The following is a 15,623-nucleotide window of genomic DNA, read 5'->3' as shown; positions in this document are numbered from 1 at the left end:
TGTACCAGAAAAGTTTGATTACCTAGAAAGTGTGTATAGAAACTGCAAATAAACGTGACTGCAATTAAACAACCACTTTCTCTTGGATTATGTAACTGCATTCTTGGGGTTTCACAAACAGCAAGTGTTTTATAGGGAACTGGACATAAAGGAAGGGAACTGCGATAGCAAAAGCATGAGAAAAAAAGTAATAAATAGTGTATAATGAGCTCCAATCTCATTTTGGGTTTTGGGTTTGTGTGTTTCTTTTTTTAGATTTTTTTAAAAAGTACTCTCAACATCCAACATGGGGGCTCCAACTCACAACCCCGAGATCACACAAGCTCTACTGACTGAGCCAGCCAGGCGCCTCTCTAATCTCGTTTTGTATTTGAGAGGAGAAAGAATAAATTTCCAATATCTACTATACTTTCCTTGTAGCTCCTCTGTGAGCCAGGAAAAGATTTATGTCTTTACTTTAAAATTCTCACCTGCTTTGCTTCTGAGAATTACTCAGACTGTGCCTCCTTCCAAAGATGGGCAGCCTCGATATACATGACAATATGCCACTAAATAATGTCATGTACCCTTACGTAGCAAATTTATGTGCCAGATAGTGTTCTAAGTGCTTTGCTTACTCAAACTCATGTACTCCCCACATTGTGCCCATTTAACAGATGGGGAAACGCAAGCACAGAGCTGTGTTACCTGACTTGTCCAAAGCCATGGAGGGACTAAATGTTGGGGCCGGAGTTAACCCCGGTAAATCTGGCTCCAGGGTCTGTGTTACCTGCCCATGAAGTAACAACTTTTTAAAAATAACTTTCCCTCTGTTTGTACCAAAGCTCTACAACTAAGGCCCCATACCCCCTCCTTAGAATTCCAGCAATGACGCGTACGCCTAGGATAGAGCCAAAGTCGACGTCTGTGACGGGAGGGCGAGAGATAGAGTTACATTTAAAAAAACAAAATTTTCCAAAAAAACAACCAATGACAGCGGAGAGGACAGGCGCTCAGCAACCTCACCCTGCCGAGCCTTCTCTACGAAGCGTCTCCGGCGCTGGAAGAATCGCGCGCCCGTGCGCCGGCGCCCCTGCGCAGCCGCAGAAACACCTCTCAGCGTTGGAAGGCTCGCCGCTAGGCTCTAGCGCCGGGTCCCAATCCCACTAGCTTTTGCGAGCGGAAATCTGAACTCGAACGCCCAGCTACACACGCTCGGAGGCGGGCACTGCCGGCTGCGCAATGGGAAACAAAGCCCCTCCCCTTGGCTGTCTCCCTAGCAACGTTCCTTTTTCCCTCCAACCATTGCGCAGGCGCCCGCCGGATTGGTTAAGAGCCGCGTGTATGGGAAAAAGAGTGCCGCGTGCTCGCTAGTGCGCGTGTAGTTCCGGAGCTTCCGGGGTCCTCGAGGCGGGCGTGTCACGTGGTCGGGCCCGACTTCCGGTGGGAGGACCGTTTGTGAAGCTATAGAGTTTTAACGGTTTTTTGGCCGTTGACGCTCCGGAAGGCTGGCTGACACTAACTGGGTCCTGTGCCCTCCGGAGGCCGGTGAGGCAGGTCCTGATGCCAGAACAGGTCTGTTTAGCGACACTTTTTCCTCCCCTTGAACTTTCTTGCCTTTCGGGTGTGCGCTAGAAACCGCTGAGATTCGGTTTGGTTTGATCCGGGGCGGAGCGGGGGGCGGGGCGGGGCAGGATTTGCCCGGAGGGAAGAAAAAGGACTTGATTTTTGGGATCGCGCAGAGGGGTGGTTCAGGGTGGTTCTCGCCGCCTGTCCCGGGATACCAGCGGCTATGAGCTTTTGAGATTTGGCCGCTTTTTGAGTACTTTGTGCTGACTTTCTGGGACAAGTAGATCCTTTTTCATTCTTTCTCTTAGCGAAGGCAGGTGGGGGGCGAGGAACCACCAAGACTCTGAGACTTTATATAGAATTTTGAGTTTAAAGAATTGGCGAACTAGCGAGTTAATTCGTTAAAACATTTCTTTGAGATTGAAACGTTGATTTTGAGGCTTTGTTGGTAACCTCGTTTGATCAATGACAGTGCAGTCTTCCTGGTTTACTCTAAATACATAAATGCGAGGCGAAAGAAAATATAGGCACGATTGTTTGAGAACTTGGTTAGAGATCGCTTCCTTCCCTCCTCTACCTGGCTCTCCCCAAATTAAGACTGCTCTAGGGTTTTAAACTACTTTAATAGTTACAAGTAGTGATTTTACAAGCAGCTTTTCTTCACGGTGTTTTACGAAAACAGGGCATGGGCTCGATTCAGTGCTGGGCGATGGGATAAAGTTACGGCGGCATTATCCTCCGTCCGGCAACTTTGTGGTCGGGTTAAGTTTGATACGGACAGAAGGGCTAGTTTTGAGAGGATTTTTAGAAAACGATTGTTCAGTGTTTTGACACAATTTTGATTCAAAAAAATTGGGTGTTGTAATCTGCCTTGGTTTTGCTATGTATTTTCTTCAGTGGTTTTCGGGTGAAACGCTGTTCTCATCCTTCACATTTTCGATCAATCTTGGAAGCTGAATCTTCAAATGACTTTTGAAAAATGCCTTTGAAATGCCTTTAAAGTTTAAAAAACGTCTTTAAAAAAAACCCAGGTGGCTTCTTGTTCTTACGTTATCAAGAGTTTAGGTTTTCTATCGTAAAATACAAAAGAGCTTCATTTTAAGTAAACTCATTTTGCAGGATTTTGAGTTTAATGAATTATATTAATTAACTTTGCATAATCCAGTCATGGTTAGGCTCTAAGAAATTGTCGTGGAAACTATCTTATGTGAAGACGGGAAAGGAACTAAAATTGATGCTGTGCCTGCTGTGAACCAGTCATGGTACTCAGTGGTTAACTGCGTCATTTGGTCTTACACAGCCCTGTGAAGTAGGTATTATTCCAACTTTACGAGTTAAGAAACTGAGGCACAGAGAGTTTAAATACCTGCTTGAAGCAAAATAGCAAATTTTGCAATTTGGATTTGGATTCGAGTATTTTTTAAAGCCCAGTTCTTTGCATTATGTCCTGGTTTTTAAAATTTGTTTACAAGAAACGGTTGCTGTATCCGCAGTATACAGGTGCAATGTGAATGAAAATTACATTTTTTTGGCCCTGAGTATTTATTGTCCGTGTGCTCCGTGACAAATAGTTCTCTTGAGAGGATGTTATGAATATCCAAATAATGAAATAACAGTTGCAAACAGTGAGTGCCTTTGCTATGCCAGCCATGAATTCTAAACACTTGACGTGTATTAATTCATTTAATCCTCATAACCCCGTGTGAGGTCTGTACTATTATCACCGTATTACAGATTAAAAAAAAAAAAAAAAACAGAGAAGTCACACAACTAGTAAATGGAGGAGCTGGGACCTAAAACCGAGGTATTCTGGCCCCAAGCCTAAGGTCTTTATGCTATTTGATGTTTCCCTTTGTCTAACAATTACCTTAAAAGCATTACTGTGTGAGTGTTCTGGTACTTTGGGGAAAGCAGTGTCACTTTTGGATGGGATGACTTAGCACCTTTGCTTTGTGGAGATGGAACTTGAGTTGAGCTTTGAAGTTGAATAGGTTCTCCTAGGTGGAGAACCAGCAGGGTATTGTGGGTAGAGGTCATGACAGGAGTGAGAGGTTCAAAGAGTGCAAGACTGGTGATTTGTAAATGTGCCACAGAGTTAGAAATATCTGAAGTCTAGTGGTGGACTCAATGAATGCTGCATCTATGTCTAACTACAGCCAAGTTTTGGCTGCAGTGTAATTAATCCAGTAGAGAATTGTCTCATTTTAAGAGTCTATAATGGTGGTGGCAGACTTTGTCTATAAAAGGCCAGATAATAAATATTTTAGGCTTAGAGCAGGGGGACAGGTGGTAAGAGGTGATCTCACTTGAGGAGTGTGGAGGCTTCTGACTGTGTAAGGACCTTGTAGGCCATTATAGGAGTTTGGGTTTTATTTTGTTATTGTTAGAGAAGGGATTCCAGGTGATTTTAATAATGAATAAGTAAAACCCATAGACCCTGGAGCCAGACTGCACCACTGTCTAGCTGTGAGACCTGGATAGATTATTTAACCTCACTTAGCCTCAATTTTCTCTTAAGAAAAATGGGGATAATAACAGAGCCTGCCCTATAGGATTGTCAGGAATACTAAATGAGTTAACACACATCAAGTGCTTAGAACATTGCCTGGCACAGAGTCGGCTGTAAAATCTGTTAGGTATTATTATCTGTACCTTGTGGTATATTCCAAATTTTCTATAGTGAAACATACGTAATGAAAAATTACACATATAAAATATAAAACAAAATTGTTAGAAGTACAATGAGATTATAGGAAATACTATTAGAGTTGGGAAATTTGAATTCAATATTCTTATTCCTTGAGAGTTCAAGTAGAGGTGCAAGACTGCTCCACAGTCTTCTTTGTCAGATATCTATGAACTGGGGACGTCTTACATAAATCATGGCCTATCTGCAAGATAGAAAATGAGGAAGTTGTTAGAGTGACTACAGTATATCTAAAGGTATTGGTTTGGAAAGACCTAGCCCACCATTGATTATTTTTGCCTGTTTTTGAGCTTTAGATCAATTGAATCATACAGTATGTTCTCTTTTGTATCTGAGTTTTACTCACCTGTATGGTTGTGAGATTCATCTTCATGTGTGGCAATGGTTGGTTCATTCTCATTGCTGTGTAGGCTTCCTTTGTATGAAAACACAGCAGTTTAATTATTCATTATTAGTCTTATAATCAGAATAAAACAACCAGTTTAAAGAATAAAGGTTATACCTCAAATTGGAGGTTGTTTTTTTTGTTTTGTTTTGTTTTGAGAGAGAGAGAACATAAGTGGGGAGGGGAAGAGGGAGAAAGAGAATCTTTTTTTTTTTTAATTTAAAGATTTATTTATCTGAGGGGGAGAGAGACAGCACGAGTGGGGGGAGGGGCAAAGGGCAGGAAACCCAAGTAGACACAGGGCTCCTTCCCACAACCCTGAGATCATGACCTGAGCTGAAACCAGGAGTCCAACACTCAACTGCCTGAGCCACCCAGGGGCCCCTCAGCTCCTTTCAAAAAGCAGTTAGGAGTTGTGTTCCCTTGTTCATTTTTTTCCAGCATTTACTCTGTAGCCTTTCAGTTGTGAAGCATTCACTTCACAATTTGGAATTTGCGTGTGATCTTGATTCTTATTCCTAGGTGTGGCAGCCTAGCCCTTCAAGTTTTAAAGGTTTATTCTAAATCACTAATGGATGAGTTATTGTTTTGTCACTCTCTAAAATTCAGCCAGGGCTCCAATTCACTTGGAGTTGGCATTCGGAGAACATAACCCTATTAAGTTGATTATGGTAGTAAGTCTGTGAAGTAACTATTTTATGTGTTGTTTTTCAGGAGTAGGTGGTTTACCACCCCTAGGTGACCAAGCAGTTCCACAAATAAACCCTCCAGCAAGCTTAAATATAATTAGGCCCAACTCTGAGGAGGTGGAGTGCTGCTGTTGCACAAAAAAGATGTCTAGCGCCTCCAGTGAAGTTGATGTGGTTTGTATTTCAATTTGAAAATCTGTCTTTGTTCTTTTCACTGTGCTCTCTTTCTTTTCTAAATTGAATTTAATTTCATTCAGTGAAATGCAGAAATAACAACTTCATGAGTTTTGACAGTGGTCTATAAAGCTGCGGCAAACATTCATGTACAAGTTTTTTGTGAACAGATAATAGCATTTCCTTTGGGTAAATATTCAGGAGCTGAATTGCTAGCTCATAGGGTTAATGTAACTTCATGAAAATCTTGCCAGTCTTTCAAAATCGTTGGCTGTTGTACAGTTCTGTCACATTCTGCTATGTTTCTTGATGCCTGAAGGTGAGTAAAAATACAGATTATTAAACTAGATATAATTTGCCTTAACAGAAAAAGCATTTCTTTACTTAAATAAGGATGTGGGTATTAATGCCACCTAAGTGCTATGGGCAATTCTCTTAACTTCTGTCAGCCCCAGTATCTTTTCATCTTTGGACATAATGTTAACCACCTACTGAGAATTGCTTTCTGAAATAAATATGTGAAAGCAGTTCGAAAAGCATAAGGCACTATGCACGGTATATTTTATCAGAACTAATCTATAGCCCATTCCATATTGTTTTGGTTATGCTTTTTGAAACAAAGACTGCATAGCTTCTATCTGTCTTTATTTTAACATTATTCTTATAGTTTATAATTCATTCTTAGAATACTGTTATTAAATGAAATCTAACGGATATTTATTGTATATTTATTTATACCCTGTCCTATTCCAAAAAAAAATGTTTTAAGGTGATTAATTTAGCAAGAAAAATAGGTGCTTAAGTGTTTCCTATTTTATCCACAGAGTGGCACTGTTGGATTATTTAAAAATAAAAGCCATGTACCCTGGTTCTTTGTTCATGGTTAGAGATACTTGCTTTTACAGCAATTCTGGTGCCAGGTTACTAGACTAGTCTTTCTACCCTGAGTTACACAAGAGGTTAAGCTCAATAGAAAATGATAAGTGTAGTTGGGATAATGAGAAAAGTTTTTTAAGAACATCTTTTCATGTAGTCCCTAGTATTTACAGTGGACAGAGGTCCTTTGATAATCACCAATAGGCTTTTGGAGCTTCTTAAAAGTGAAATTGAAGTCCTCACTTTTTCTTTCAGTTCTATCTTTCATCTTTCCTTTTAATTTGTTAATACATCTTCCTTAGATAAGAACACGAATACCTGCTTATGATGATGATAACACTGTTCTTTATGCATATGAACCAAACACTGCATATGTCAATAATGTAAGTAATGTTAATTGCCATTTGCCAAATATATTAACACTTAACCATTTTAAAGGAAAAGGTTTAAATTTTTCATATACTGTAGAGTTCCTCTAAACTCAAACTCAAAAAATGTTGGCCTCTCCTGAATTTGTTTGCTTCCTTTCGTTAGACATTGAGCACTTAACCATTTTACTTCCCTTTTCCTTAGGTAGTAGGAAGTTCAGAGCAGTTTATACTCATTTTCAGTACAAACCTTGAAACCTAGGTCCTTCTGATATAATAAATTCTTATTTCCTCCCTTAATTAGCAGTTGTCATTTTCATTCTCGTATTAATGTGAGTTTTTATTTTATTTTGTCTCTGCTTTAGATTAAGACTTCTGAATCCTTTTGAAAAGTTGGTGACAAATAAAAACAATTTAAATAAATGTGAAGTTTTTTTTCCTCCTGGTGTTCAGTTTGGCTCTTATAAAAGTAAAGCATTAACTACTTAACTTTTAAAATATTAGCAGGAAAGCGTGATGTCTGACGCATCCTACAACGAAGAACAACAAAAAACAGTTACGGATGTCCTCACTCATTGTCAGGTATAAAAGTTCTGTCTCTCAAATGTAGTTTTCTGAAATACTAAGTTAAAATTCCCTTTATTTCATGTAAAGTATACAATTAATTGAAATTTTGCTGTATCAAATTACTTAAGATTATGCCTTCATTGTGATGATTTTTAATAATTTCTAGTTAGAATAGCATCTCCAGGTGAAAATTTTGAAATACCAATATGTACGTTTTATAGCTTTGTTTTAAAAGCCCTTAACTGAAGAAATGTATGTTATGTTGCTTGATATTGAATTAATTTCCCCTACAAAATCTTTGAAGGAAATTGTCTGCTACAGAAAAAAATTAGTATGTGCCTAAATGCATTGCTGAGATAGCTCAATCGAAAAAATGGCAGAATACCATTGTTTTTAAAGAGCATATCTTATGTAGTTTATAATTTTGAGGGGATTTTGTAAAAGTTAGCGTGCTGGTAGAGATTGATGGGTGTAATTATCAAGGATTTTGTGAGCTGCATCCTCTAGAGGTAATGGAAGTTTGTTTTTTAAAAAGTAGTTAATATACAAAGTTTGTTGGATTAAAATGAGCTACCGTGCCTAAGTAAAGAATGTTTAGGTGAGTCTTTATCACTGTTATTGAGAACAGAAGTGGACTGCTTCAAGGGAACACATCAGGTCTTTGGGGAAGGGTGTACGGGGAGGGACAGGGGGTGGTGGGAGGGGGGTTCTGATGGCCTGCCTCACATAAGCACCCACGACACCCCGGGCTGCCACTGCTCTGCCAGGGCCTCCTTTCTGAGCGACGGTGCAAGATGTGGTGGGCTAGAACGTGGAGGAGGAGAAAGGCCCAGGGGCCCAAGTCACAGCCCTGAAACCGACCAGAACGCTAGTCTTTGCACCCAAGTGTGTTCCCCTAGAGCCTGCCCTGTTGACCTCAGTGCTATAGGCCAGTGGGTCTCACTTGATCAGGCAGCAGAACCACCTGGAGGGCTTGTGAAAGCAGATCGCTGCCCCCAAGGAAATGGTTCTGGCCTCCTGTTAAGTGTATTTTTGGCCTGAATGAAATTTCTGTGTATTTGAAGAATTCCCAGGTTTTTTTAGTCACATACCTGGTTGGCCAATAGGGGACATGTACTCAAAGGTTTTGTAAGGTTAATTGTTGATTGCCTGATTTTGAAATACTCTGAAGCCAGAAGTCACACCTGTTATATTTGGCTCACTGTTCTTTCCAGCATAGAATGCTCACTGCCTGTGAATTCACACCATGGTTCTATGGAAAGAGGCTCTTTGGCCTTTTAGCAGATTTGAAGCTTTCTAACCTAAAATAGCCCCTTCCTTGACATAAAATGACTCCATCATAAATGTGGTGGCTTATAAGAATGGTGGTACATTTACTTCCCCGTATTAAAGCTTCTTAAAATGCCTGTATGGCCTGGAGTAGTTGAGTAGGAGGTTGGGGCTCCTTATCTCGGCCGCCTGGACTCTGTGTCACCAAAACCAGACATCTGGTTCTGACAGCTTAAGAGCTTTTGTTTCTAGCAGTCAAAATTTCGCTTATTTTTTTGTTACTTTTGGAATAGAAACTATTAATAGCTTGTATTATAATAGGTCATCTATGATGCTATTCAAAATCTGGATAAGAAATTTGATGTCATTCATGGAAAAGTTTCAAAAATCCACCGTTTTCGTGTGAAATCATTGTGGCAGAATCGCGTGAGTGTTAACAAAAATATTTTCATAATTGTAATACACCTCTTGCTTCTAAAGGTGCCAATGAGTTGGAAATGAAAAAGAACTATTAACTATGAGATTAGCAAGGCCAAATTGGTTCTTGCTGTAGCAGCAGATGGGAGACTAAAACTTGGGAAAATGTTTAAGTTTAGGTTTGAGAAATGTATGACAATGAATATTTTTATGTTTATAACCACAGTGTATAAAATTTGGTTAAAATGTAGGGTTGAAGAGGAACAAAAATCATATAATTAAAATAGAGCATTAATCTTTAGTAATATAAAGCAGTGTTACCTGAAAAATAAATGTATGTTTACTACTTACTTTATTTCCTTTTTTACTCACTGACAGTTGGTTTATGCTGGGTTTGTGTCATTTCAGAAGCACCTTGGATATGCCTACAGAAATTATAATTACCTGCTTTCCAGAAAGATCAGATTCCAGAAAATGAGGAAAAAGGAGCCTCCTTCTTCATTCTCTTACCCTGAAAGTTATAGCCCAACTATGCCGGTGGAGAGGCCAGCAAATGATTCCCCGATCAACCCGGTAGGAACACCCTACCATTCAGAAGAGGGGTCCCCAGAACGGGATCCGGAGTCACTCCTCCAGGAGCAGGAGCCGAATCTGAGCCAGAGTCCGACACTTCCCTCCATGTATTCTCCACATTCATTTCAGCCATATTTCACACCTGATGATCCAGTGCAGGGCTCCTCTTCCATGCCCTGCTATTCCAGCCCAGGGGCCCACAGCACCCACAATATCTTCTCACCTACCCGAGCTTCTGCAACAGTATCTGGATCCATGCTGGGTCAAGGTGAGCCCAGTCCGGCACATAACCTGGAGGTGACGACTTACCCAACTCTAATGGAAAATAAGGGCCTCGGCCGTACTGCCTCATCTCTTTGTATGCCGCCCAACTTTGGTGAGTGTGAAATGACACAGTACAAGTAGCACTATTTAACCTATAATCACAAGTAGCACTATTTGACCTATAATCCTCAACATCCTTGATGCAAGACCATATCTCCCTACCTAACATCTCTTCTTTCGGGATAATGATCAGGTCAAATTTGATTTGTCTTTTTCCCCCCATTGAAGCTACAAGTTCACCAATTGGAACTGACCCAAGGATCCTAAAACAAAACTTCTCTGATGACCCTTCAACCTGGTCCGTGGATGAAGTGATCCAGTTTCTGAAACATATAGATCCTCAGACGCTCACCCCCATCGCTGACCTTTTCAGGCAACATGTAATGTATATTTTGATCTGGTTTTCCTGCCATAGTGCTTTTCTCTTTCTTTTTTTTTAAGTAAGCTCTATACCCAGTGGGGGGCTTGAACTCATGACCCCGGGATCAACAGTCTCATGCTGTAGGACTGAGCCAGCCAGGCGCCCCTGCCATAATGCTTTTGAATGACCTCTGTGCAGGCCCTTCAGTTGGGTACTGATTAGTGTGGTTGGTGGGGGAACCCTAGCAACTGATTTTCCATATGTGAGAAAGGTTACTTGGACCAAAGTTAGATCCTTAAATGGTAGAGGCTGGATTTAAATAGGAACAATGTGACATGGTGTCCTCTTTGTTATGATGCCCAATGAATCCAGCAACTGATTCCATTTGGCTCAGTTCTGTTAACCTTATATGGTTATTGACGATTTGGGGTGCTGATACCCTCATGCCATTTACAAAGTAACATCATGGGTTAAATTTTTATAAGTTCTGATTTTTATTATACTTAGTAGAAAAAGTACAGAAGGTGCCTGACAAAGGCAATACCATTAAGGGGTTTCAGGTCTTTTCAGACAGTACAGTTTTATTTTTAAACCAGAACTTGTAAAAACCAAGTAATATGTTTCAGCAACATCAGTCAGTCTATTAGTAAAGAACTTGAGGGAGGATGCCTCGTGACTATCAAGTCATGTTTTTATAGTGTTTCCTAATGAATAAAATTAGTGGCCACATATTTGATGTACCCTTTTCTATATGGCAAGAAAATAGTTTTTAGCATCTAACTTCAGACAACTGATTAGCTTTCAACATCAAGACAACACTGTATAGCATATGAACAGTTCGTATGGATGCTAACACCGTCATATTCCAGGCTGTTAAAGGAAAAATTCTACCATTCATTGTTTTTACTCTTTGTCACAGTTATGCAGTATTTTATTCAGCACACTATTTTAAAGGTAGGTAGTTTGATGCTTAGGACATTTTTAAGATTTTAGGTTGGGGCGCCTGGTTGGCTCAGTCGGTTAAGTGGCTGCCTTCGGCTAAGGTCATGATCCCAGGGTCCTGGGATGGAGCCCTGGGTCGGGCTCCCCTTCTTGCTCTCCCTCTGCCCCTCCCCCATTTTGTGTGCGCACGCGCTCTCTCTCTCTCTCTCTCTCTCTCTCTCTCTCTCTCTCTCTCTCTCAAATAAATAAAATATTTCTTTAAAAAGATATTAGGTTAAATTTTCTTCCTAAAATTCAAAGTAAATTTACAAGTGATCAAGCCATGCTTCACTTTACAAATTCTATCTGTCTTAGTTTTCATCAAGCAAGAGTGTACTCAAGAGAATATACATCAGCCATGAGCTGCTCTCTTCTTGGTGTTACATGTTCCTATAAATGCAGAAATGACCATTCTGATAAAATATGAACATATTAACTAATTACCGTTATTTCCTTCTGTCTGCAGGACATTGACGGGAAGGCTCTGCTACTACTCAACAGTGACATGATGATGAAGTACATGGGGCTGAAGCTGGGGACAGCTGTGAAGTTGTGCCACTACATTGATAGGCTTAAAGAAGAAAAATTCTTTAACAACTGAAAACACGTTAGTGTAGATTTAGCTTCGACTTCATTCAGGGTAGACCGGTGCCATTTCGGTGTAAAATCATTTTTCTGCCCTTAGAAGTTTTTGTGTAGAAGGTTCTTTTAAAACTATGTTCTGTCCAGAATTGCACAACTACATTACAGTCTGGTCTACTATTTTAGAAGCCATTTAACATGTTAGTATTGGCATATTCAGATTGGGAGTTTGTTTTTTATATCTTTTTATCATTTTCATTGTATAGTTTACAAATGTACTTCACACAAGAAACAGAAACACCTTTAATTTCTGTTCATCTTTATCTATAGAACCAAAACAGCTGAATCCCAAAGAGTAAATATCAGGGACTGAAAAGTTCTCTAATAAATCTATGGGTTTTCCTTATAAGAAAACTTAAAGATGCAACTGTAGATAGCATCTTTCTAAAATATTTTATGTTTGTTACTGTAAGGTTCTGTTCATGTTCTACCAGCTTCCCAAAAGGGAAAGCCATATAAATTATTTTCCTTTGTTTTGTTATTTCTATATATGTTATATTCCTATTTAAAGAAAAAGCAACCTTATAAGCTTTCGTAAAATATTCTTCCCAGTTTTTAGATAAATTCTTAGATAGAATGGTCATTTTATGCAAGAGATACTTAGTTTAAAACTTACATATTTTGCCTAAGCTTGGACATTTCACTAGGCATTCATTGCTCACATCTCTCTATAAAGATGCCTTTGTCCAAATTTTTGAAAGATATATATTTTATTGTCTGTGTTCATAATGATGCTGTTTCATATTTATATTTTATTCTGTATCTGAAGTATACACACAAGTAAATCTTTTCGTTTTGAATTTAAGAATAGCACTTTGCACTTCACAGATGTAAAGATGAACTATATTTAGTGAGATGTTTTTATTCTGTTAAAAATATTCGCACATTTGCCGTCACTAGTACCTCGTAGCTGACTCTAGGACTTCCATACCGGGAAGCTCTCTGTCCTGTGCAATGTTTCCGGTTCATTTGCTTTCTGAGCCATTTATCCTACTAAACTTTGAAAGATATGTTAGCTCGAATTTGTCATTTTGGACTTTATTTTTAAAAATTAGAACTTTCAAGTGAAAACTGTTCCTTGTTTTGTTATTTATTACCTTGTTATATTGTATAACATTTGATATAATACTTACAAGCTGTGAGAATTGGTGCTAAGTGTATTAGCCATTTGTTATAAATGCCAATAAAATGTTCACCAGGGGCAAAAATGTACATTTTCCTTTTCAAAAACCAAGTGTACTTTATAAACAAATGTAATTCTTTACTGGGCATATGTAATTTAAAAGGTGTTTTTATTTATGTTATTCATTTATGTTATTTCTTGTAAGACAAGATTCTATTTTAAACTTGATCTCTCAAATTGTTTGTGTGAAGATGCTGTGCCCAGTTCAACAGTCCTCAGGTGTTTGTATGAATACTATGTTTTACAGTGTTCAGATTTTAAAATATAATAAAGTTTTAAAACCACAATAATGTCAAAGCCTCAGATTTGATTTTATTTGCTTGCAGTGCATGACATTAATGTACAAATTTATTAGAGTTGATAAAGAAACGCTCTACTAAGTTTGTGGTTTTCTACGCCCAGAGAGTTGACTATTAACACTTGCCCTCATTCTACAGATGAGCAGATCGCTAGCAGCAAAGGGCGGATCTCCGGGCTCCGGGCTCCGGACTCCCTGCTCGGCGGAGAGCCTGCTTCTCCCTTCTCCCTCTCCCTCTCCCCCTGCCTGTGTTCCCTCTCCCCCTGCCTGTGTTCCCTCTCTCGCTGTGTCTCTCTCTGTCAAGTAAATCAAAATAAAATCTTTTTTTTTTTTTTTTAAAAAAAGGGCCGATCTCTTGGAGGGCCTAAACGAGACCCCAGGGGAGCAGTACGAAGTTCCATCAGTGAGCTTTGTCTTTGCTCAAAACTTGTTGCTCGCAATGGTATTGGTGATGCGAGCGCGCTGGAAAGGACCAGGGCCCCCCGCGTATCTCGTCCCCGTCCCCGAGTTCTCACGTCTGCCTCGCAGTTCTGGCTGCCCTTTGACCCCCGGGGGCCAGGAGCCACACTGCCGTTCTGCCTTCAGCTCTCCCAGCTTACAGGGCGGAAAAGCCTTAGAGGCTCGGGATTGGGGTTGCATCGCCTTCAGTACCTGACCCCTTGCCCCTCTCCCCTAGGCCAGGAGCTTCTGCTCCATGCCTTTGAACCCGGAAGCTCGTCCCGCTGCAACAGCGTGTCTGCTAGTTCACTGGGAGACGACAGGGTCCTCGCCGAGGCTCCAGGGCTGCCGCTCTAGTGGCTGGAACGGGGGTGTCACTGTGCTCGTCTGGGATTTGGGGGATTCAGAACCACTTGCTCTTTCAAAGAGAAAGGTTTGTCAGCTTGTAGTCCGGAGAGAGCATGCCACGTTAGGCTCTTGTGAACTCTCCAGGCTTTTAAAATGATCTTTCCTCTGGTTTTGCCTCTCAGTCCCTCCTTCCAACACCAGCTGGCGGAAATCTGCAAGCTGACCTCGGCAGCCCTCCGGGCGCATGGAGCGTTTGCTTTCGTCTTTGCATGATTTCTGATCATTGCAACGTCTTCAGAGTATGCGTTCCAGAGTAGGACTTCCCAGACTTTCAAACCCAGGCCCCCTCTGTAAGCATGAAAAAGCCACGCCTTTCTGTAACATGACTAGGAATGAAAAGCTAAACCTCGTGACTAGGAACAATGTCGTGGGGGAGGAAAAGCACCGCTTTTCAAGTACGAAGGGGTTGCATTCACCGTTGGCTGAGTGAATGAAGTACGGTTGGAATTCTGGGGCTGTTTGTACGGTGAGATGCCGGGACGCGCTCGTATCTCTCAGTCCTCTGACGCTGATCCAGGGAATGAGGGAGGGCTCTCGGGCATGGAGGATGTGCCGCCTGGGGCCCACGTTCACAATGCACGGCAGACAGGGTTCCTTCCTTTACCTCCCGACATTTCCCCAATTTTCTCCCGAAGGTTGATGAAACTGCACCTTGAAAGCAACTCTCCACAGTGAGCACGTCCTCAGCTCGAGCTTCCCCACTCTCCTTGCTATACTAGAGGTCACTCTGGACATGTGGGGCCCCCTGCTCTGGCTCCAGGGGCGCTCGCAACCCAGGGGATGAGCTTTAAGGAATAAGCGACCTACGTCCTCCCCTCCAGCTGCCTAGACCATAACTGAGGTGACCCAACGTTCATGGGAAGGAAGAGCCTCGGGAAGCTCACGATAGAGCACGTGAGCCAGTTCCTAGGGACTATGAGTGCTAAGTGTCCTACTACTGCAGTAATCCTGCGTCCCGCTCTTCAGCTGAAGAACCAAAGCCCTTACCTAAGCTCGTTCGCCTGGGGAACTAATCCCTCAGGGGCGAGGGGGCAGGTGGGGCAAGCTATGGCCTCAGGAAGCCCCACTCCACCTTTGGCCTCACTGTGGCACCTGCCTTTGGCTGGCCTGCGCTGCTCAAGTTCATCGATGTCGGGGGGTGGGGGTCTATATAGTCCATGAGGCACAGAAAGAAGTCAATCCAGTGGGAGGGGAAGAATATACAACACGCTCTTTTTACATTTAGAGAAGATGAGAGAAATGAAGCTCCTTTACGTTGAATGTATGGACTGACAAAGGTGACGTGTTCCGAAGCGCTGCGTGGTGTTGACACGCCCCGCCCCGCCCCCAGCCTTTCTAAGTTCCCCGAGCAGCCCGGAGGCGGCATTTCCCAGGCCCCCTTGCCAGCGGTGGGGGTTAGAGCCCCCCGCGAGGGA

At 41.4% G+C, this 15,623-nt stretch overlaps 1 protein-coding gene across 2 annotated transcripts; it reads left to right on the top strand.

Moving 5' to 3' along the window:
• The first annotated feature begins 1,700 nt into the window (after window positions 1-1,700).
• On the top strand, window positions 1,701-13,354 carry SCML1 (Scm polycomb group protein like 1). 2 transcript variants are annotated; one of them, XM_028096429.2, is made up of 7 exons: window positions 1,701-5,503; window positions 6,682-6,762; window positions 7,252-7,329; window positions 8,905-9,009; window positions 9,409-9,949; window positions 10,126-10,277; window positions 11,706-13,354. In XM_028096429.2, exons 1-7 carry the CDS (start codon window positions 5,339-5,341, stop codon window positions 11,838-11,840), a joined length of 1,257 nt encoding a protein of 418 aa, XP_027952230.1. In that variant the 5' UTR covers window positions 1,701-5,338; the 3' UTR covers window positions 11,841-13,354. The 2 variants fall into 2 exon arrangements, with proteins under 2 accessions (XP_027952230.1, XP_027952231.1); XM_028096430.2 differs by lacking the exon at window positions 6,682-6,762 and having other exon boundaries at window positions 1,703-5,503.
• Window positions 13,355-15,623: the final 2,269 nt, after the last annotated feature.

Source organism: Eumetopias jubatus, unplaced genomic scaffold, assembly GCF_037043125.1.
Source record: "Eumetopias jubatus isolate StellerSeaLion01/CBP00866 unplaced genomic scaffold, mEumJub1_p1.0 scaffold_11, whole genome shotgun sequence".
NCBI classification, from domain to species: domain Eukaryota; kingdom Metazoa; phylum Chordata; class Mammalia; order Carnivora; family Otariidae; genus Eumetopias; species Eumetopias jubatus.
The sequence above is the reverse complement of the archived record's forward strand: the minus strand, read 5'-3'. Positions and strand labels throughout refer to the sequence as shown.

Bases quoted from the DNA above. Each gene is read 5' to 3' on its own strand.
- SCML1 (XM_028096429.2), top strand. From the start codon at position 5,339: ATGTGTTGTTTTTCAGGAGTAGGTGGTTTACCACCCCTAGGTGACCAA. The intron at 5,504-6,681 runs GTTTGTATTTCA...CATCTTCCTTAG, and splicing joins CCTCCAGTGAAGTTGATGTG to ATAAGAACACGAATACCTGC. The intron at 10,278-11,705 runs GTAATGTATATT...TTCTGTCTGCAG, and splicing joins CTGACCTTTTCAGGCAACAT to GACATTGACGGGAAGGCTCT.